The 21,646-nt window shown below is 54.5% G+C and overlaps 3 protein-coding genes across 4 annotated transcripts in view; all 3 read right to left on the reverse strand.

Annotated features, from left to right (window-relative positions):
- PPFIA3 (PPFI scaffold protein A3) overlaps positions 1 to 213 on the reverse strand; it is a 15,612-nt gene extending 15,399 nt beyond the window's left edge. Inside the window, 1 exon segment of the mRNA XM_024768397.1 lies at positions 5 to 213. Coding sequence (XP_024624165.1) covers positions 5 to 213 — 209 coding nt within the window.
- A 5,727-nt stretch (positions 214 to 5,940) lies between these two features.
- Positions 5,941 to 9,506, reverse strand: LIN7B (lin-7 cell polarity scaffold B). Its single transcript, XM_024768491.1, is given in 7 exon segments — positions 5,941 to 6,050; positions 6,395 to 6,558; positions 7,601 to 7,810; positions 8,473 to 8,544; positions 8,821 to 9,223; positions 9,225 to 9,427; positions 9,429 to 9,506. Coding segments are annotated over 7 exon segments (1,152 nt in total). The 3' UTR covers positions 5,941 to 6,028.
- A 5,836-nt stretch (positions 9,507 to 15,342) lies between these two features.
- The window catches only part of SNRNP70 (small nuclear ribonucleoprotein U1 subunit 70), a 15,929-nt gene continuing 9,625 nt past the window's right edge, over positions 15,343 to 21,646 (reverse strand). Inside the window, exons 8-10 of one of the 2 annotated variants that reach the window (XM_024768326.1) lie at positions 18,894 to 18,995; positions 16,250 to 16,337; positions 15,343 to 16,141 (exon numbers count right to left, since the gene is read on the reverse strand). In XM_024768326.1, the coding sequence (XP_024624094.1) occupies positions 15,514 to 16,141; positions 16,250 to 16,337; positions 18,894 to 18,995 (818 nt within the window). In that variant the 3' untranslated portion in view covers positions 15,343 to 15,513. Of the gene's footprint in view, positions 16,169 to 16,249; positions 16,338 to 18,893; positions 18,996 to 21,646 lie in introns of both variants that reach the window. The other variant, XM_024768325.1, reaches the window with a different exon arrangement.

Genomic DNA, 21,646 nt, shown 5'->3' on the forward strand with positions numbered 1-21,646 from the left:
CTGCAGCGAGTCCTTTTCGTGGCCCAGCTCGCGCAGCCGCAACTGCGCCGTAGCCAGTCCGTCCTGCGCCTCGCGCAGCGTCTCGAGCAGGCGCTCGCGCTCCGTGAGCATCGTGACCATGAGGCGCTCCAGTTCGCCGCCCGCCTCGTCCGGGCCCAGCGCCGAACCCCGCCGGCCATCCTCGCTGATGGTGGGCATCACCTCGCACATCATGGCGGCGGTGCTGGCCTACAGGGAGGGGGCAGGGAACCGAGAGGGGCTTCGTTAAAGCACAGGCAGCGAAACTGAGGCACGGTCACTGGGATACTACATAGTGAAAACTGAGGCAGGACAACCCAAGCACTGCACAGAAGAAACTGAGGCTCATCCATTCCAATCATGGCACAAGATAAACGGAAACCCATTGCTCCCAGGAAACCAGGCCTGGCTACCTGGGTGAGAGCATTTGGAGAAACAGGTCAGACTCCATCAGACACTGGCAGCAAATCTAGGCTCAGCCTAGTCAGAGAGACCGAAGCCGGGTGCCCCATTGCCTGAGTGAATGTGGAAAGTTTGCAGGTCCCTCCCCTCCAGTCCAAGCCCCGCCCCTTCAAGCGACTCAGGCCCAGCCCATCACTGTCTATTCTGGCCCTGCTGAGAATCCCCTTCAACCTACTGCATGAGCTAGAAAACTCAGGCCCAGGCGAAGGAGACCATGTCTTCAGAAGGCCACAAAACTGGGGTCACAGAATTAGGTCACTGGTACGTAGTCACCTGTATAATGTCACAGGGATGGTCCTCACCTGCTATTCAGCCCAACTCCTGCCTCCTTCAACTTCCCAGATATCTAGATATCTAGCTCCAGGAGAATCTAAAGACCCACTCCAGTCGGGAAAAACAAAAATGGTGGGGACAATGCTAGCCATCTCCCACTACACAGGAGTCTAAGATCCAGCTACCTCTTCTCTCAGGTCACAGGAATCTAGGTCCCCTATCCCTCCCTTCCCCCAGACTGAGGAGTCTGAGCCTCCAGCCTTCTCCTCCCCAGTCCCAGGAATCAGAGACCACATCCACTTCCTCCCAGGACACAAGAGTCTGGGCTTTCAGCCAACAACCCTAGACCCAGGAATCTCAGCCTTCAGACTTCTGCCCCCTCAGAACTCAGAAGTCAAGGCCCCCAGGACCCAGGGGTCCAGGTGCCTGAGCCGCGGGTGGAGATGAAGGGAGGTCTCCTGAGCCACTCCCTCCACACACATCAGGTCGGACGGGTCCATCTAGCTGAGCCGAAAGCAGGAGGGACTTTGACTCCTTCTCTCCTTTCTTTCTCTCCCTTCAGGCAGAGGCATAACCGGTTCTCAGAGTGGATAGTTTCCAGCTCCACCCAATATTCGCACTATGTCTTAAGCCTGGGACTGGGGCCTTGGACTCCTGGGAGGGCAGGAGGGGACTGAGGGACCCGGGACCTGGGAGAGGAGGCAGCTGGGTGCCTGTAACCTTGGGTCTTTGAGGAGGTGCATCTGGGAATCTAGACATCTGAATCCCAACACTCAGAGGTCAGATTCAAGAAAATGTTTATAAGAGGGCAGGCCAGACTTAGACCAAAACCCAACATGGCATCTAAAACCCAGAATCTACTCATGAGATGCCATTAGGGATGTTTTAGGGAGGCTGTTCTAGAACTTCCAATTCCCTGAGAAGGAAACAAAATTCAGCTAGGCTGGGTGTAGAATCTAGAAGGCCACGTGCAAGAAGACACAGTACAGAGTGCAGAAAGGCCATACACTTCCACATTTACAATGTGCTCGGGGTAGGATCCACACATGGGGCCAAATAGAAGGGCATATTCTAGAGCCCAGGTCTGGAACTTTGAACAAACCAAGAGCAATCCAATAACTTAAAAGAGTGTCTGGGTCACCCCAGAACCCCAAACACAGAGGGGAGGGTAATGATATCTAAGAACAGACCTAATGCAGTACATAACAAACCTAAGTCAGGAGACATAATCTAGACATAATCTAGAACTCAGAACCTACCAGGGATGAAGGCATAAAGGTATATTTTATCTTTACAGAATAAAGCAGAGATCGCATGCTTGGTTTTTTCATGCATCTAGATAATGTTAGAACTCAGAAGGCAGAATATATGCTCTAGAATTCAGAACATGCCCTGGAGGCAAAGGAAAACCTAGAAAATAGCAAGGAGTTTGCCTGGAACTTAGAATCGCCTGGGGGAAGATGCAGAAAGATGCATTTTGGCAATTGAGAATTTCCTGGCATAAGGACTGAGCTGGCAAAGGGGGTGGGGATGGGGGTGGTGTGTTCTAGAAATGAGGACATTTCTAGGCTGAAGACTCCAAAAGAGGAGAGAGCATAGAGCATGTTTAGAATGTTGAAGTGGCAGATGGAGGAAGCCCCCAATCCACCAGGGGACAAGTTCTAAGCCAAGGTCACACCAGGGAAAAGATGGACAGAGAAGATGGGAATGGATGAGCAGAGAACATAGAACCTGAGGAAGGAAGATGCAATGTACAACACTTCAGTGGGAATCCTCGAGATTTAAGACTGTAGAATTGGATGGAATCTAAAATAGGGAAGTGCAGGGACTTCCCTGGCAGTCCAGTGGTTAAGACTTGGCACTTCCACTGCAGGGGATGTGGGTTCGATCCCTGGTCACGGAACTAAGATCCTGCATGCCACACAGTGCAGCCAAAATAAATAAATAAAAATTTTAAATATAATTAAATAAAATAGGAAGTGCATTCTAGAATGGATAGCACAGTTTGGAGAAAGGCTAGAGCACATAACTGCAACACACATATTCTATTTTTTTTTTTTTTTTTTTTTTTTTTTTTTTTCTGGCGGTACGCGGGCCTCTCACTGTTGTGGTCTCTCCCGTTGTGGAGAACAGGCTCTGGACCCGCACGCTCAATGGCCATGGCTAACGGTCCCAGACGCTCCGCGGCACGTGGGATCCTCCCGGACCGGGGCACGAACCCGTGTCCCCTGCATTGGCAGGCGGACTCTCAACCACTGCGCCACCAGGGAAGCCCGGAACACACATATTCTAGCCCTTAGAATGCCCCTGGGAAGAGAATGGAATCTAGAGCAATGCCAAGGATGTGGCTAGAACCTAGAACACACCCAAAATGAAATTTTAGAAGAAAATAAGCAAGGACTGGCTTCTTAAAAATTGGAACATGTCAGTAATTCTCTGGTGGTCCAGTGATTAGGACTCTGCGTTTTCACTGCTGAGGGCCTGGGTTCAATCCCAGGTCGGGGATCCAGCAAGCAGCATGGTGCAGCAAAGAAAAAAAAAAAAAAGGAACTTGTCAAAGGGGAGGGTGAGATCAGAATTTGGCTTGGGAGCATTAGCTAGATGTTTGAATTTACCTGGGGAAAGTCATGCCTCGAATTTAGCACCTAGCCTAGACTTCAGAACAGTACCTTGGGTGAAAAAGGAAGATGTTGACTGGGAGTGTTCTAGGATTTAGGAAGAATCTAGAACACGAAGCATTGCCAGGGCGCATGTTTAGGTGGAAATGTGGAAGACAATTCTAGATCACAGAATGAACCTAGGCCATAGAACACATCTGGAGGAAGGGATGTATGTTTGGCTCACCAGTCTGAGAGTGTACTCGAAGGATGTGACATCATGATATGAAAGAATCGTGATGGAGTGCTGGAAACATCTCAAAAAGCTGGGTCTCAGGGGAGAATGTTGGAAACCCCAGGGAGCCCAGAACCTGAGATGATACGGAGATGAAGCAGGGGTTTTTCAAGGCCACCAGAGATGTCAATTTGATGGGCAATTGTGAGGCTGTAGGGACTTGGGTTCAAAAGAGTAACAGCTGAGTGGCTAGATACTTGGGGTGGTGGGTGGCAGAGCTGGGGAACTGGACTCCTGAATCGCTGTGGAGGCCAAAGCCAGGAGATGGAAGTTTGGAGCCTGAGTCCCTGTTGGATGGAGGGCTGGGGTAGATGGCTTTGGTGGGCCGAATAGAAGGTGGGGTCTGAACTCCTGGGTCCCTGAGGGGAGGCAGGATCAGGGACAAGGCACCTAGGTCTCCAGGGGGCAGCGTGGGTAGAAGCCAGAGAATTGCATTAAGAATTGCATTCTGAGTCCCTGAAAGGAAGAGAGTCATGGCGCCTGAATCCCTAAGGGAGCAGATGCTGGGGTGCCAGGTGGATGGGTATATTTGTCTGAGGGGCACAGGGGCTGTTGAACTGTCTCTGAAGGGAGCAAAAGCTGGAAATCTGGATTCCTAGATCCTGAGGGGGTGAGGGCTACCAGCTGGGGCCTTTAGCCAGAGGAAGTGAGGACTGACAGGGCTCCCAGAGCCCGGTGGGATCTGGGTCCCCAGATGCCAAGATCCCTAAGGTGCACCAGGCAGGAACACTCAGAAGCCCTGACTCCTCAAGTAGAAGCTGGGGTCTCCGAAACCTGGGTTGTTGAGGGTGGAGCTGAGAGCCTGGCCAGTGGAACCCTGAGGCCCGGGCGCCCAGGTCGGGGAGGGCCTGGGTATCCCCAGGTCAAAGGCGCGACGGGGGAGATCCCCGCGCCGCCGGCGCCGCCTCCCCGGCGGCAGCAGCAAGAGATGGGGGACGCGAGGCTGCCGAGAACGGTGACCATGGACAGCTCCAGAGCGGGCCTGTGTCCAGGGCGGCCGCCGAGCCGGCCGGGACTGAGGGACTCGGCCGGCTGTTCAAGCCGGCGGACCAGAGATGGGCAGACTGGGTGCGCAAATGGGGGACTATGCGGACGCGACGGGGTGGGGGGGGGCGGCCGGCCCTAGCTGGGGGAGTCTGACACAGCTGCGGCCGGTGTCTGGAGCTCCCAGGACTGGGCCGAGGAGGAGGATCTAGGTCCAGAGGGGCTTCCTGGGGCTGACCTGGGAAATCCAGGCTCCTGGGCCCCGGAGGAGGCGCAAGGCGGCAGTACGCCTGGGATTCCAGGGTTCGGTTGGGGACTCTGAGAGCCGGGAGGGGCACGCCTGAGTCTCTGGGGTCGGGCTGTGAAATCTGGGCTCTGAGGTCCCAGGGGATGAAGAAGGGAATCCAGGATCTCAGGGAGGCGGGGGAAGCTCGGCGACGGGTCCCCGGGATGAACAGGAGACTGACAGACGGGGCCGCGTGGCCAATGGGAGGCGGTGTCTGCGCCGGCCGGCGGCTAAACCCCACCTCCGAACTGCCTGGGAGGGGTCTCACGGGCGGAGAGCGGGAGGCGGGGCTCAAGGTGAGACTGCCAATAGGCAAGCGGCGTGCGGCGGCTGGGGCGGGAGGCGGAGCCCGGCAGGGGGATGATGTCACCTGGAGCGAGTGGCGCGCGGCGTGGAACGCGAGTCGCGACCCCGGATTCCGGCGGTGGCGCGCGCCGGCCCTCGCGCCGCACGGGACAGGAGAGTGGGAGTAAAGAATGGATTTTAAGGCGGGGGCAGTTCCCGGAGACACGCGCTCGGGTTGGAAGGTGGGGTGAATGCCGGGTCGGCTAGCGCACCTTATTCTGTACCCCTTGCGCCCGCCTCGGGAACTGCACGTGGCACCTCCACCCCCGCCTCCCACTCAGACGATTACGCGGCCGGGAGGGCTCCCCCGGCGGGCTAGGCTAATGGTTCGCTCCGCCCCGCCCACACAGAGGCCGCCCACTGACTTTTGCGCGTTTCAGGCCTCCTCTGTCAGACCAGATACAGAGGAAGGGGGCTTGGCCTCCGCCCTCAGAATCTCTGAAAGGTAGGGGGAGTTGTCTTCAGTTCTGACCCAGCGCTCAGACCCAGACCGGGTCCCAGCCTCCAACCTGGACTTGCCGCTAGGAAGCCGGCCAGCCTCTGCCTTCGGACCTGGGGAAAAGTCTCAAAGCTCCGCTCTCAGACTCTGAAAAGGGTCTGGTAGTGACCTCAGCTTCTCTCCTTCTCCCACATCTCCAGACATTCTAACCCCCGGATGCAGAACAGACACAGACACTCAATGAGGGTCAAAGATCTTTAAATAAGGAGCTGGTGACAATAAATACTGTACAGGGGAGGGGGTGAGGGTTAGGGTCCAGATCTGTGGTTTCAGCCTCGAGACTCCAAGGACCTAAAAGGAGGGTGAAGAGAGGGGAGCCAAGCTCAGGGGAGGGGACCGGGGGAGGCATGGGAGAGATCCAGGACTGGGGTTCCAGAGCCAAGAGCCCAGGGAAGTGGGCTGAGGGTTCCAGAGGGAGTAGGTTCCCGATCTTGGGATGGGAGTGAGCTAACAGTCCCTAAGGTATTTAGTCAGAATGGCTTGGAGTGAGAGCCTGGGTCAAGGGTCAGAATCCCAGGGAAAGGAGCCAGGGCTGGAGGTGGCAATCAGGGCCTCAGAAATCATTGGCCTGGTTTGGGAGTCTGGGGATACCCGAGGCAGTGGGGGCCCCAGGGGTGTGGTGGCAAAGGGCTCACGAGTAGCTCTGATGTTGCTGGCGCCGCCGGGCAGAGCGCATCTTCTCAAAGCGGGCCTCCATCTCCTCCAGCACTCGAGGTGTATAGCGCACCACCAGCTTCACCGAGCCCTGGGCAGCCTTCAGCAACTCCACTGCCTTCTCATGCTGCTCACCCTCAACACTCTGCAGGGGCGGTGCAGACAGCTGGTCCTGGGGCCCACCACCCTCACCCCGCCCCCACCCTGGTACCAACCCCAAGATGCGAAGGCCTCATGTACTCATGAGAGAGTCACTCTTGGCTCAGAGTCCTCCCCCCAAACCTTCCAAGTTCCCCATGTCAGGGACAAGCCCCATATGCCCTCAGTCACCGAGCTAGACCTCCAGACTCGTCTTTATTCCCTCCCTCCCGGCAGCCCGATGATCCCCAGCCCCATCCCTCCTGCCCTGACTCCCTCTTCTTTGTCCCCACCACCAGGCCCCAGCTCAGACCTTATCCTCTCCCCACTGGACCTCACCCTAGCCTCCTCCTTGGCCTTCTGGCCTCCAGTCTCTTCCCTCAGTCTATCCCCTATAGAGTCCCAAAGGGGTCTTTCTATGCCTCCAGGTTGAGCCTATCCTTCCCCTACTCACAGCCCTCCCATGGGTCCCCAGGAGGCTTGAGACAAAGTCCCAGCTTCTCAGGCTGGCACTCAGTCCCTGCATGACTGGCCCCAACCACCTACCTAGTCGTGCCTCCATCTACTCTAAGCACAGTGATTTTAATCACCGGCACGCCCCAGTCCTTCATCAGAACCGAGCCCTTTCTCTTCACCTCGTAGGAGTGCAGAGTCACAGACCCTACCCACAACACCCTCTGCCAGTAACACCCTTCTCCACCAGCTCCTACTCATCCTTCAAAACCCAACTCAAATATTCCTTCATCTGCAAAAACTCCCCTCATCTACACTGGTCTGCTGCCACGTCTGGGCTCTCACAGTGCTTTGTGCTTCCTCATTATCTCCTTGGTTTAGGACTGTTTCAGTCAGGGTCTATCTCCCTCACCAGAGAGGGACTCCTCAAATGTAGGAGCAGTGGCCAATTACTCTCAGGGTCTGCAGCAAAGCCCAGCACAGGGCCGGACACAGAGGCAGTGTTCAGTGCGTGTTAAGTGAATGTGAAAAACAGCGACTGTGCTACCTTGGGCAAGCTGTGACCCCAGCCAGCCCTGCCTCAGATCCCCACTCACCACACCATTCACTGACAGCAGCTGATCCCCACGCTTGAGGCCTCCGTGGCGGTCAGCCACACCTCCAGGGATGACACGGGAGATGTAGATGGGCGAATTCTGCTCCTTGCCCCCCATGATGTTGAAGCCCAGGCCCTCATCCGTCTTGGGTAGTTCCACTACCCTGGGATGTGCGTGGCCCTCACTGGCTGTGAAGGCGGCCACCGTGGCCTGGGAGAGAGAAAGCCTCAGGAGGTGAGGGCCCCTCCACGATGCGTATGTGGACTAGGGTGGAGGATCTGCGTCAGGGAGAGGGATTTAGGCCAGAGAGCTTCCCTCAAGCACGGGGCATCTGCCACAGAACTCAACACAAGATCACTCCGTAGTGACAGTACATCCCTTTTAGTCACTTTGGACACTTCAGACTGTCAAAGAGAAAGTCTCCATTTGGTGTGCATGCGTCTTGAATACTCAACACTTGTCAATATCGCTTTTTAACAGAGGGAAACAAGGCCTGGACAGAGCTGAGAGCCTCCAGCAAGCAGCAAGAAATAGCATCTAACTGTAGTTTAACAAGATTACAGTGTTTACTAAAGCTAGTTCACTGTTTTCATTGGTTATCTTCTAGTCAGGCATTCGGTACTAGTTTCCATTTGTAGTTGCTGAAAATGTCTTTTTTTTTTGTTTTTTGCTAAAGATGTCTTTATATGACACAAACTAAAAATGTGAGATTATTTAAAATACATTATAAATAAATCATAGCAAGGGTGGTACATAGATATGGCAAAAATCATGAAGGAGGAAACAGGAATGAATGACTGACATTAGATAGATATTGAGCTAGACCATGCGACTCAGTGGATACCATGAGCAATGGGCTGGGGGGCGCCTACCTTGGCTGTGGCGTGGGCCCGGATCTCAGCACTGCCGGTGATGTCCAGCGTGTCATAGAGTTGCTCATACACCTGGTGAGGACGCAGCAGCATCAAGGAGCCGCCAGACCCCTCCTCCCTTCAACTCAGTAGTCCAGGCCCCCCAGACCCTCCCACCCAAGGATCCGCCCCGCCCCCGCAACCTGGAGGCCGCGGAAACTACAGCTCCCAAAGAACCCCTGAGTTGAAGCGCGGGCAACCCAAGGAGGGCCGCCCCGGTAGCTGCTGGGAGGCGTAGTCCCCGGGCTCGGGGCGACCAGGAAGAGGATCACGGCCGCCCGATTGGGCTCGGCGCCGCGTTGCTCTCACCTCCCGGATGGCAGAGCAGAAGCGGCTCTGCAGGACTCGCTGGAGGGCCTGCAACTTCTGCGGGGGCAGCTCCCCGCTGCGCTGGAGCCGCTCGAGGAGCTCCACCGCCCGGGACACGTCTGCGGAGCGGGGGCGGGGCGCACAGACACAAGTGTCAGAGACGTGAAGACGCAGAGAAGGACGGAGAGATGCGGCCAGAGACCAAGTAAGGGCGAGCGCAGACCCCGGGAAGGACAGCAGAGTCCCAGTCGGACACCCGCAGAGTCGCCCGTGGCAGAGACTGCGGCCAGTCGGGCGCCCTGCGTCCTCAGGATCCCCATACACACCCAGGCAGGGGTGTGCAGCGGGCGCCCCCTCTCTGGCCCGCTCGCCCACGGACCCTCCCACACCCACCGACTGCCCAACTCTCGGCGCCCCGCCCCACCCGCCTGGCGGTCGCCGGCGAGGAGGGCGGGGCTGCGCGAGGCCACGCCCCGGAGACGAGCGCCCCCTGCGGAGGCGAGGCCCAGCGAGCGCACCTTCCCATCTGCAACCGCTCGCGTCTCGCTGCCCTGCCCTCAGACCCCATCGGTCTGTTGGCTGGGTTTGTGACCTCTCCTACTGCAGCCGCTGTCTGTCTGCACCGCCTGACATCTCATCTGTCCTGCTCGCCACACCTGTCTCCTGTCTGTCCCTTTTTCCCACATTCATTGGACAAACTATGTTAAACATCTGGGCCCAAGATCATGGACACGATGGTGAGCAGGGCAGATAAGCCCACTGCCCTCCCGGAGCTTAGTCTATGGGTGGGCGGGGGGGCAGGGTAGACAAGCAACTATGGCTGTGATCAGAATTGAGAGTGGGGAGGTGATGATCTACGAAGGACACTGACATAGAGCCCTTGGAGGTAAGATCATCAAGAGGTGGGGCGTGGGTCACTTTCCGGACAGAAAGAGCCCACGTGGCTGGATAACAGCGTAAGGATTGGAGTGGTTTATAATGAAGGTGAAAAGTTGGCAGGATACAGCTGATGCACAGCCTTGTGTGTTGGCATACTCACGCTGAGGATCTTGGACTTCATGGTAACTCCTAAGAGTAAAATGTGATATTCAAATGTGTATTTTTTTTTTCAAATGTGTATTTTAAGATTACTGTGGACACTGTGTGGAGACTGGATTGGATGCGAGGAAGAGCGGAAGCATGGGGCAGATCAGGAGGCTATCCCAGTAACCCCAAGATGGCTTAGACCAGCGCAGAGGCATGGACAATAAGTGGACAGATTTAGAAATGTTTGGACGTGTCTTAACTGTATATGAGGACTGGGAGGTGGAGGAGAAGGGGATATTAAGGTGCTTGTGAGGCCTTTTGCTATGATGGTCTATGCTGGCGGAGGGATAGTGGATATTCTGACTTTGAGGAGCCCGTGCAGTATCCAAGGCCTGCAAGCAGTTTTGAGAATTTGGGCGAAGGTGGTAAATAAAGCCATAAGCATGGACAAGAAAGCTGGAGGCAAGAGAATATAGAATGAAGAGAACCTAGAATTGAGTCCTCAAAACTCGTACATTTAAAATTCAGGAAGAAGGGCTTCCCTGGTGGTGCAGTGTTTGAGAGTCCGCCTGCCGATGCAGGGGACACGGGTTCGTGCCCCGGTCCGGGAAGATCCCGCGTGCCGCGCAGTGGCTGGGCCCGTGAGCCATGGCCGCTGAGCCTGCGCGTCGGGAGCCTGTGCTCCGCAACGGGAGAGGCCACAATAGTGAGAGGCCCGCGTACCGCAAAAAAAAAAAAAAGGAAAGTTCCTCTTTTTTTCCCTTAGCACTTCTAGTATCTAATCAACTATCAAATGCAACTACTAGTTAATTTCAGTTGCTGTTTTCCAGTTCTAAAATTTCCATTCGATTATTTTTTACCAATTCCTGTTAAACTTTAAAATTTTTAATTTAAAGATCTCTTTTTAAATTTTTTTTGAAAATATTGATTGATTTTGGCTTTGCCAGGTCTTAGTTGCAGCACGTGGGATCTTTGTTGGCTTCTTAGTTGTGGCATGCGGACTCTTAGTAGCGGCACGCGGGTTTTAGTTCCCTGACCAGGGATCGAACCTGGGCCCCCTGCACTGGGAGTGTGGGGTCTTACCCAGTGGACCACCAGGGAAGTCCCCTAAAGATCTCTTCAAATTCTCCATCTTTTCCTTTGGGAACATAGTTATTTCAGTCTCTGATAATTCCAACATTGGAATCAAGTCTGGGTCTGTTTCTTTTTTTTTTTTTAATTTATTAATTTATTTTTGGCTGCATTGGGTCTTCATTGCTGCGCGTGGGCTTTCTCTAGTTGCGGCGAGCAGGGGCTGCTCTTCGTTGTGGTGCCCGGGCTTCTCACTGCGGTGGCTTCTCTTGTTGCCAGAGCTCAGGTTCTAGGCGCACGGGCTTCCATAGTTGTGGCACACGGGATCAGTAGTTGGGGGCTCGCAGGCTCTAGAGCGCAGGCTCAGTAGTTGTGGCACACGGGCTTAGTTGCTCCGCGGCATGTGGGATCTTCCCGGACCAGGGCTTGAACCCATGTCCCCTGCATTGGCAGGCAGATTCTTAACCACTGCACCACCAGGGAAGCCCTGGATCTGTTTCTATTGTCTACTGCTTTTCTCTTTGAATAGATGCTAATACGCATCAGTACTAAAAACTATGGAGGCTTTGAACCTCAACCTGTCTCCCCCAGGACTGCGTGGCTGCTCAGCTCTCTCCTCAGTAACTTAGCCTCCGTTATTGCTTTCCGATGAGACCATTGGGGGTCTCGCCACAACGAGCACCTTAGGAGTTGGCAGATGCCTGGAGGGAAGATTGCATGTGCATTCTGGGGCTCAATGCCCACCTGGGAATTTCACCCTCAAGTCCCAAGTGTCTGGTCCAACCTCCGTGAACTCTGCCAAGTCAAAGACTGCCACTTTCTGAGTTTATTCCACCACTGAGAGTTTTCTACCACTTTCTGAGTCTATCCTGCCACACTAAACTGGCAAATGTGCTGAAAGAAAAAGCAGGAGTAAATATGAAGTTCACCTCTGTATGCTTTCCTTTCCCCTCAGGTGTGGCCTACATTGGTTGTTCCCCAAAGCCTTTCACAAGATACTTGTATGTGTTTTGTCCAGTCTTTATATAACTGGCCTGTGTCAGGCTAGTCCAAAATGGGTTGTTCTTCATAGCCAAGCCCAGAAGTCTAGTTTCAACATCTGGGATATCCATGAAAATACACTAGAAGTATTAAGTTCTTTTATTCTCTAAATTGTTTCCTCCCGGACCAGTTTCTCTATTTATCTTGTGGTCCTTTTGGCAGAATTTTTTCAAATGTCTGGGATCTTTGCTTATATGCTTATAAAAACTGAGGCATGGGGCTTCCCTGGTGGCGCAGTGGTTGAGAGTCCGCCTGCCGATGCAGGGGACACGGGTTCATGCTCCAGTCAGGGAAGATCCCACATGCCGCGGAGCGGCTGGGCCCGTGAGCCATGGCCGCTGAGCCTGTGCGTCCGGAGCCTCTGCTCCACAACAGGAGAGGCCACAACAGTGAGAGGCCCGCGTACCGCAAAAAACAAAACCAAAAACAAACAAAAAAAACTGAGGCAGTTAAAAAGCATGCTAGAGGACTTCCCTGGCGGCGCAGTTGGTTAAGAATCCGCCGCCAGTGTGGGGGACACGGGTTCGAGCCCTAGTCCAGGAGGATCCCACATGTCGCAGAGCAACTGGGCCCGTGGGCCACAACTACTGAGCCTGCGCTCTAGAGCCCACGAGCCATGGTTGCTGAAGCCTGCGTGGCTAGAGCCCGTGCTCCGCAGCAAGAGAAGCCAACACAATGAGAAGCCCGCGCACCGCAGGAAAGAGTGGCCCCCGCTCTCGGCAACTTGAGAAAGCCCGCTCACAGCAACGAAGACCCAACGCAGCCAAAAATAAATAAATAAATTTTTTAAAAAAAAGCGTGCTAGAATCCTGATGTATGTCAGTCAGATTACATGACAGACTGCCTCTGGTTTATCAGACCAAGTTTGCCTTGAGGCTGAGAAACTTATAAAAGACAAAAAAGTAAGTCTTATATTTGCTTAGGCAGCAAATGCCCGGCTCCTAGGCATCCTGACTGCTTAAACAGAGGGCGATTTTTCTGTGTACAAATCCTACTCGAGTCTTCTACCCTTGTTATACCTGGAGTTGTAATCTTGAGCATCTGTAGGGTTCTGCAAGGCTGATGGATGGCTTCCTTCTCAAGTGGTCAGCAGACTGAAGTGTTCTCACCATCGTCCTGTTTCATCTTTAGTCCAGAAATGTGTTGACATCTCCACTGCTCATGGAATCTCTCGTTTTGTTACTCCTCTACTATCATTACGAAGCATGGAGTAAAAACGCAGACGGTGAACCTGCCATCATGAACCGTATGCGGTTTTCTGTCCTGACCCTGCGAGGACTTTCTGCTCTACCCAATCTTCTTGCATATTTTCTTTAAATTGAAGTATAGTTGATTACAATGTTTCAGATGTGCAGCAAAGTGATTCAGTTGTACATATATATGTATTCGTTTTCAGATTATTTTCCATTATAGGTTTTTTTCTTAATTTGGCTGTGTTGGGTCTTTGTTGCTGCGCCCGGGCTTTCTCTAGTTGTGGCGAGCAGGGGCTATGCTTCGGTGCGTGGGCTTCTCGTTGCGGTGGCCTCTCTTGCTGCGGAGCACGGGCTCTAGGCATGTGGGCTCTAGGCATGTGGGCTTCGGTAGTTGTGGCACGCCGGCTCAGTAGTTGTGGCTCGCGGGCTCTAGAGCACAGGCTCAGCAGTTGTGGCGCACAGCCTTTAGTTGCTCCGCGGCATGTGGGATCTTCCCAGACCAGGGCTCGAACCCGTGTCCCCTACATTGGCAGGTGGCTTCTTAACCACTGCGCCACCGGGGAAGTCCTTCCATTACAGGTTATTACAAGATACTGAATATAGTTCCCTGAGTTATGCAGTAGGTCCTTGTTGTTTATTTTCTGTATACTAGTATCTGTTAATCCCGAATTCCTAATTTATCCCTCCCCCTTTCCCCATTGAAAAGTTCTCTATGTCTGTGAGTCTATTTGTTTTGTACATAAGTTCATTTGTATCATTTTTTAAAATCCCACATATAAGCGTTATCATAATGCTATCTATCTTCCTCTTTCTGATTTACTTCACTTAGTATGATAATCTCTAGGTCCATCCGTGTTGCTGCAAACGGCATTATTTCTTTCCTTTTTTATGGCTGAGTAATAATATTCCATGGAATATATAGACTTTTTTTTTTTTTGACATGGACTATTTTTGAAGTCTTTATTGTTTTTTTTGGCCCCAAGGCTTGTGTGATCTTAGCTCCCTGACATGCAGCAAGCAGGATCTCCCCAACCAGGGATCAAACCCACTGGACCGCCAAGGAATTCCCTCAGCTATGTAAATAGTCCTATGAACATTGGGGTACATGTGTCTTTTCAAGTTAGAGTTTTCTCCAGATATATGCCCAGGGATTGCTGGATCATGTGGTGACTCTATTTTGTTTTTTAAGGAACCTCCATACGGTTCTCCATAGTGGCTTCACCAATTTACATTCCCACCAACAGTGTGGGAGGCTTCCCCTTGCTCCACACCCTCTCCAGCATTTATTTGTAGAGTTCTGGTGATGGCCATTCTGACTGGTGTGAGGTGATCTCTCGTTGTGGTTGACTTGCATTTCTCTAAATTAGCAATGTGATGTTGAGCATCTTTACCGGTCTGTTGGCCATCTCTGTCTTCTTTGGAGAAATGTCTATTTTGATCTTCTGCCCATTTTTGACTGGGTTTGTATTTTTTATATTGAGCTGTATGAGCTGTTTGTATATTTTGGAAATTAATCCCTTGTCAGTCACATCATTTGCAGATATTTTCTCCCATTCCATAGGTTGTCTTTTCATTTTGTTTCTTTCCTTTGCTGTGTAAAAGCTTTTCATTAGGTTCCAATTGTTTATTCTTGCTTTTGTTTCTATTACTCTAGGAGTCAGAACCAAAAAAATTTCAGTGCGATTTATGGCAAAGTGTGTTCTGTTTTCCTCTAGGAGTTTTATAGTATCCGGTCTTACCTTTAGGTCTTTAATCCATTTTGAGTTTATTTCTGTATACGGTATTACAGAATGTTCTGTCTTTTATACATTGCTCTCGTTTCATTTCCTCACCCTTCTTCCTGCTCTCCAACTCAGACTAACAGCTTCCCTTTCACACAAAGCTGTAGCTTCCACCGAGTATTCTAATGCCTAAGCCCCATCCCCGCACCAAGACAGGGTATGAACAGCCAGGGGTATGAACAGCCGCACGAGGAATGCGTGGGAGAGACGTAAAAAAGGAAAGATACAAAGGGATCAAGGACCCTTAGGGAGGGCTTCCTTACCCCATCTGAAACAGCTCTGGGGTACCGGGGCTAGCCGCAGCCTTAGGTCATAAAGCTCAAGTGAAAACCAACCAAAGCAGAGCTATCAAAAGGCAGAAGGTGACCCTCTTCTGGGTAAGAAAGTAAGAGCAGTGAAAAAACCAAATGCCCATTATCAACAAGAAATTAATTTTATTTTTAAATCCAAGACACCAGAACAAATAAGGAGACTCCTACCCTTGGCTGGCAAACTTAAGTGGTGACCAAGAAGGTTTGGGGAGAGGATGACAGCAACAGGGAGGGTAGGAACACGTCCAATCAACCGGTGGGAGGCTCTCTTCACTCTGGCGCAGCCTCCATCAAATACCCGTTCTCTGGAGCAAGGTACCCGTCACCTCCCTCGGACTCCATGTACATGTCTCGGCCGTCGCTGCCCAGGCCCTCCAGCCCGTTGTCCTGCCCACCGCCCCCCGCCCCACCTCGCGCCTCATCCCTGCCCCGTTCACCACCCCGCTCCCCCCGCTTGTGCTCCCGATCGCGCTCGCGATCGCGGTCCCGGCGCCGCTCCCGGTCGCTCCGGTGGCTCCGACGGCGCTCCCGATCCCGATCCCGGCCCTTCTCCTCCGGGCCATCGGGGCCGTCAGGACCCAGCTCCCCGGGAGGCCCGTCATCAGGAGGCGCGTCGCCGGCCTCGGAGGGCTCTGCCATGTCGCCGCCACCTCCGCTGCCTCGCAGCTCCTCCTTGCGTTCCCGCTCCCGCCGCGCCCGCTCACGGCTCCGGCTGCTGCGCCGCTTCCGATCCCGGTCCTTGTCCTTGCTCCGCTCCCTGGAGCGCCGCCGCTCCTCCTTGTCACGACTCCGCGAGCGCCGCCGCCGGTCCCGAGAGCGGGAGCGTCGTCGTTCTCGCTCCTTGTCTCGCTCGCGGCTCCGCTCCCTGCGCTCCCGCTCGCGGTCCCGGTCCCGGTCCCTGTGGGGAAGCGGGGAGGGGCCGGGCCTGGATGAGGTGGGCAGAGGTTTGCGGCAGGGCTCCCCCATTGACCGCCCCCGTCCCAGGACACCGGCTGCCCAATCTCACCTCTCATCGTAGCGGGAGGTGTCGTCCCGGCCGGAGTGCCGGATGTTGACGTCAGCGCCACCTCTCCGGGTTCCGCCTAGGCCACCTCCTGGGGGCGGGGGCAGACCACAGCGGGTTAGTTCGGGCGGGGCCCACAGCAGGGCGAGCGAGGGGCAGCAAGGGGCAAGGCAAAGGCCACCAAGCACCTCTGCTGGCGCCTATGGGGCCAGGTGCCGTGAGGACCTTCTGCCGCACTTCTCTAACACAACACGCACGCTCTTCAGAGATCAGAGGACTTCCACAGCGCGAGCTGGGAGCTCCAAAGCTCACCATCTTCACCACTACAGACGCGCACAGCCTCCTGGCAAATCCTGTCTTCCAGTCATCCTCACCCTCACCCGAAGGCACGGCAATGGTCTTTCTAACTGAAAACGTGATCTGCTCCAAAGCCACCAATGGCTCCCCACAGCCTAAAGCAACGTCCGTCAGATGGCTGGCTCCTTCCTGCCTTTAGAGCAAGGCGCCCTGGCTCTCCACGTCCTAGATCTCCTCGTGGTCTCCATTTCCTTCCTGCCCCAGTTTTGGGGATCATTCACCTCTTTACCTGGAATCTCATTTCCCTTGTCTAGTTAACTGCTACTTACCCCTTCACACATTAACCCAAACAACGCTTCCTCAGTAATCCTGCCCTGACCTACCAGATGAAGCTGTTCTCCACGACTCACATACGTTTCCTTCTCAGAACTTCAGGTGGAATTTCCGATTTTACATGTACATGTGTGAGTTAACAGCTGCCTCTCCCACCAGCCTGTAACGCACCATCAAAGTCAGGACGATGTCTGGCTCTGCTCGCTGTAACTGTACGTGGTACAGCATCCAGGATATAAAATCGTATGTGCAGCAAGCAGTCAAATGACTGAACAGCTTATAAGGAGTAGTGGACGGTCTCCTTCTTCAGACGGGGAAACAATCTCAGATAAAGCCACCTGCCCGGGGTGACTCTGCAAGGAAGGGCAGAGCTGAGACCCAGGAAGCTGCCCTCTCACGCACGCTTCTGCCCCACACTGCCTGGAAGGAAGCTTCAGTGAGGTGGGCTGGGGTTCCATATAAGGAATGACTTTCAGCAACGAGGGTGAAAAAGGAAAAGAGGCGGCCTGGATATCAAAGACATTCAAATAGGGACAAGCAACCGACCAGGCTTCTGAAATATCACAGGTATGGGGCAGAAGAGACTAGTGTTTTCAATTTTCAGGTCACAACCCAGCAATGGATCACATCATTAAATGTGATTGGTAGCAACCAATATATTAAAAATAATAATAATAAAGCAACAGAATATAAAATACTAGTATACACTGCCTGTAGAAAAGATAGTTTCATAACACTTCTGTTTGGGTTAAATGTATTTTTTTGCATGTAGCAATGCACTGGGTCAAGATGCACCAGGTGTCACCATCAGAAAGTCGGAAACAGCAGACTCTGAAGGACTCACTCCACCCCAGAGAAACCAGAGAGTGAGATAAGAACCCATCTGTTAAGTCCAGAGACTCAGCAGACTGAGTGTGTGGTCTACTCAACAAAGGCAAGTCAAGCATCACAACAGCAGGCTGGGAGGCAGAAATAAGAGCAGAGGGTCCTGGAGCCACCGGGGGTGTCTGCACAGGGAAGATCATTTTCTCTGACAACTGTGTCACTCACCCTCATAGGAGTTGGCCCTCAATAGCCATGTTTGGATGGCAGGACCTCAGCCCCAGGTCCAGGTCCAATGCTGAGCCACTTAGATCCACCCGCCCCAAAACGTAGAGAGACTCATCAAGGACTGGGCTGTGGAATGCCACATTGGGCCAGTGCGGAGAGACACAGAAGAGAACAGTCTACACGAACAGCAAACAAGGCAGAAGCAAGCTGCAGAAATGCCAAAGGCGGCTCTTGACCGTTCAGGTTCGGCTTCCAGGTCCTCTTGAGGCCCACAGGCATCGCCTGTCTCTGGGCTCCAAGACACTGGGATTCTGTATCAACAAGTCCCCTTTATGCTTTAGGAAGCTCAAATGTATTTCTGGTGCTTGCTACCAAACTGACCTTGACTGAGATGGCGACTGACAATTTAGAGACAGAGAGTGGGGGGGACGGAATGCAGAAGGCTCTGAGGGCAGAGACTACGTATGTCTTGCTCTTGACTAGAAGCCTGGTACACAGCTGGTGACCAAACTGGCGTTTGTTCAATCAATGAATGAACGAACGAACGAGCAGGAGCGAAGGGTAAGTGGACGAGAGAGTGACTTTCACAAGCCCGACCGTACGCCGCTTGCCAAGCTGGCTATCTGAGATGCTGAGCTCACTAACTCTTGCCGTTATTCCCACTTTCCAGGATGAGGAAAATGAGGCAGGAGGAAGAGAAGATCCACCAGCCAGGAAGTACGTAAGCTGGAATCTGATCCCAGACTGGCTTCTCAACCACAGTACTCTTGCTCCTAACTAGTAACCCAGAGTAAGAAACCAGACCAGGAGAAAGATGGTGACGAGAAAGGCTGAGCTAGAGAGAGGGAGAGAGCATGTGAGCAGCTGGGAGAGGAAGAGAAGACAGAAAGCAGCAGAGGGTACAGAAGAGAGAGGTGAGAAAGCAGCCAGCAGGACACTGAGCCCAGCCTGTGCAGGATGTGCTCACCTAGCCGCCGGGGCCTCCAGCCCTTCACCGTGCGGCCCCTCTCCACGTCCACGAGGACTCTCCTGCCATCAATCTTCTTGCCGTCTGCGTGCTTGTAAGCGGCTGCAACAGATGTGGGGAGGGGGAGGGGAAGGGGGAGGAGTCCCCAGAGGGTCCTCTAGTCAGGCTAAAGCACAGCTCTGTGGCATCCCCACCCCCCAGCCGTGTCCCCATCCACACACTTACACACGCGCACACACAGACACACATGCCCACCAGACAGCCAGGCAACCGACAGCCAGACCAACCCTCTCGCAAACCAGGAGGGGCCTGCTCCATCTCGGCACCTGCTTCCTTACCAACCCCCAATCACCATTGGGGGGGCGAGACCACTCCCAGGCACCATCCTGACCCTAACCACCCCCCTGGGCTCCCAGGCCATTCCTACTCCCACTCGACAGAGCAGCCCCCTCCCGCCAAGGTGGCCAAAGTCGCTGCAAAGAAACTGGAGGTTAACTCAAGGCTGGACTCCGCTGTGGGGGAGGGTTCCTCCACAACCCCAGGCATGCACCCTAAAACATCATGCTGGGGGAGGAGGCCCAGCCGGGCCGCTCTGCACCCCAGTTCACACCGGTTTCCTTTTTCTGTGGTTTTTTTTGGGGGGAGGGTGAGCGTGGGGGGAACAGACATCAGAACAGAAAATGAACCAGAAGGGGGGGGGTGGGAGAAATCTTTAGGAGATGGCAGGGAGCAGAAGGGCGGGTTATGGTGCTCCCGGGGGCCTGGAGGGGCCCCTACAGCAGGCGGGGGAGAGGGCAAGTGGAGGGAGGCACGGGAGATGTGCGGTGCTACTGAAAATTCCTGCCTTACCTGAGATGACTGCCACCCAACCCCAGCCCCTGTCCCATCTCACTCCACACCCCCAGCTCAACACACGCCGGGAGGCCAAGCCCAGCCTGAGCCTCTCGGGAAGGGTGAGGAGTAGAGGGGGAGATGCGGGGAGAGGCACGTCCTGCTCTCGGGCAGGGCACAGCAAAGGACAGGCCTGATCCCCGGCCTGTCTCACGTGGGGCTGTCGGGAAGGCCAAAAAAGTCCCTATTTCCCACCCCCAGCCCTGGCCTAGGGGGTTGTCCTCAACCAGCCACAATACCCGGCCCCGCCCCAGCCCTCTCCCCCCCAAATAACAACCAGAGGAAGAGAAAAAGGTGCCATTTACCGATGCCGGCCTTGCGGGTGTCCAAACCGAGCGGGATGGGGGGGGCTCGGCAACTCCTGGGGGCCTGGCGAGGAGGCGGGCTTCCCGGGGGGGGACACGGGACCGCTTACCTGGAGCCCCCAAGCTTACCTGAGCACGCGCACAGACCCCACACCCACCACCACGGGGTCAGCTAAAGCTACAGGGAAGGGATTCTAGGGAGCCACGGAGGGGGAGAGGAACCACATCTCCTGCACCACCTGGAGACAGGCAGAGGAAGTGGTGGACCCCAAAGAAACCTCACGGAGGCCTTGAAAGAGGGGGAGACAAGGGTTAACATCAAGTCTGGGAGCTGGAAAGCCGTGGGACTATCCTGTTTGATTTTATAAAGAAGGCTAGGGAGGCCTCGGCAAGCCTGTCCACCTTCACCTTTCCCCAGTAAAGTCCACGCTGAACTAGGCACACGCCCGCCCCCTCTCAGCACGTGGAATGACTTCTCCACCTCGAACTCCACACTCCCTCCCACCACCTGCTTCAGCCCAAAGGCTGGCACCCAAGGGGACAGCCTTGGGGGTCCAGGAGATGGAGTGCTGCCCATGATCCTAGGGGGAGGGGCCGCTTGGCCCCTGAACCCAGAGGAGGGTGGTAGGGGAAGGAAGTTAAGGGCTGGGAACACCGTCAAGTGAAGGAACCCTGCTCTGGTTGTGTCCCAAACCCCAGAAGAGGCCCAACCCGGGAGTAACAGCAGAGAAAACATGTGACGTGTGTATTTCTAGGCTTCACTCTCTCTCCCTCTCTTAGGTCTCTAGACAGTGGAAGGGTCTTCAGGAAAATCTACACCACCTTCTGCTGCTTACGGCCTGTCACTCGAACCCTCCCGCACCCCAGTCCCCAATCCCATGCACTCCAGAGAGCAGCTGGGCCGCTGGGCTCCACGGCCTCTCGGGAGGCCTCAACCATGATAAGGCAGACAGGAGGGGGCAGAGCACCCCGAATCTAGCAAGCAAAACGATTCTCCAGGGCCACCACAGTGACAGCCCCGCGAAGGCGCAGGGGCAGGGAGCGGAGGGCTGAAGGGTTCCACATGGAGCCCTGGTCCCCGTGCATCCCGTCTTCAGTATTCCCGCCACCTTGCCACTGACGTCATGAAGCCAGGTAAGTCAGGGGGCTGGGTCGAGCCCAGCTGCCTTTCCCGTCGGGGTTCATCTCTCCCCTCCTGGGATCAGCAGGATTACTGGAGAGCAGATGGATGGGGGGCAGATGGGACCAAGGGCACCCAAACGAGGAAAGGGCTCTGGGTGCGGGGAGGCTGAGGGGGCGCCTGGGGATGGGAGGAGGGATGCCTCGCTGCTCCTGAGCTGCCTGGCTAAGCTGGGCTGGTGTGCGGTGCTGAATGATCTTACCCATGATACAAACCCTTATACCAACCATACACTGAGGTGTTGTAAGGGGAGCGTAAGCATCAGCTGCAAGCCAGCTGCGTGGTGGCTGCAGTGACAATAAGAACAGTCAATTAATACGGCGGCCCCTGGACACGCCGCAGCCCTGCCCGCCCCCACCCACCCATCCCTGCCCACG

Source organism: Neophocaena asiaeorientalis, unplaced genomic scaffold (genome assembly GCF_003031525.2).
Source record: "Neophocaena asiaeorientalis asiaeorientalis breed wild unplaced genomic scaffold, Neophocaena_asiaeorientalis_V1.1 scaffold629, whole genome shotgun sequence".
NCBI classification, from domain to species: Eukaryota; Metazoa; Chordata; class Mammalia; order Artiodactyla; family Phocoenidae; genus Neophocaena; species Neophocaena asiaeorientalis.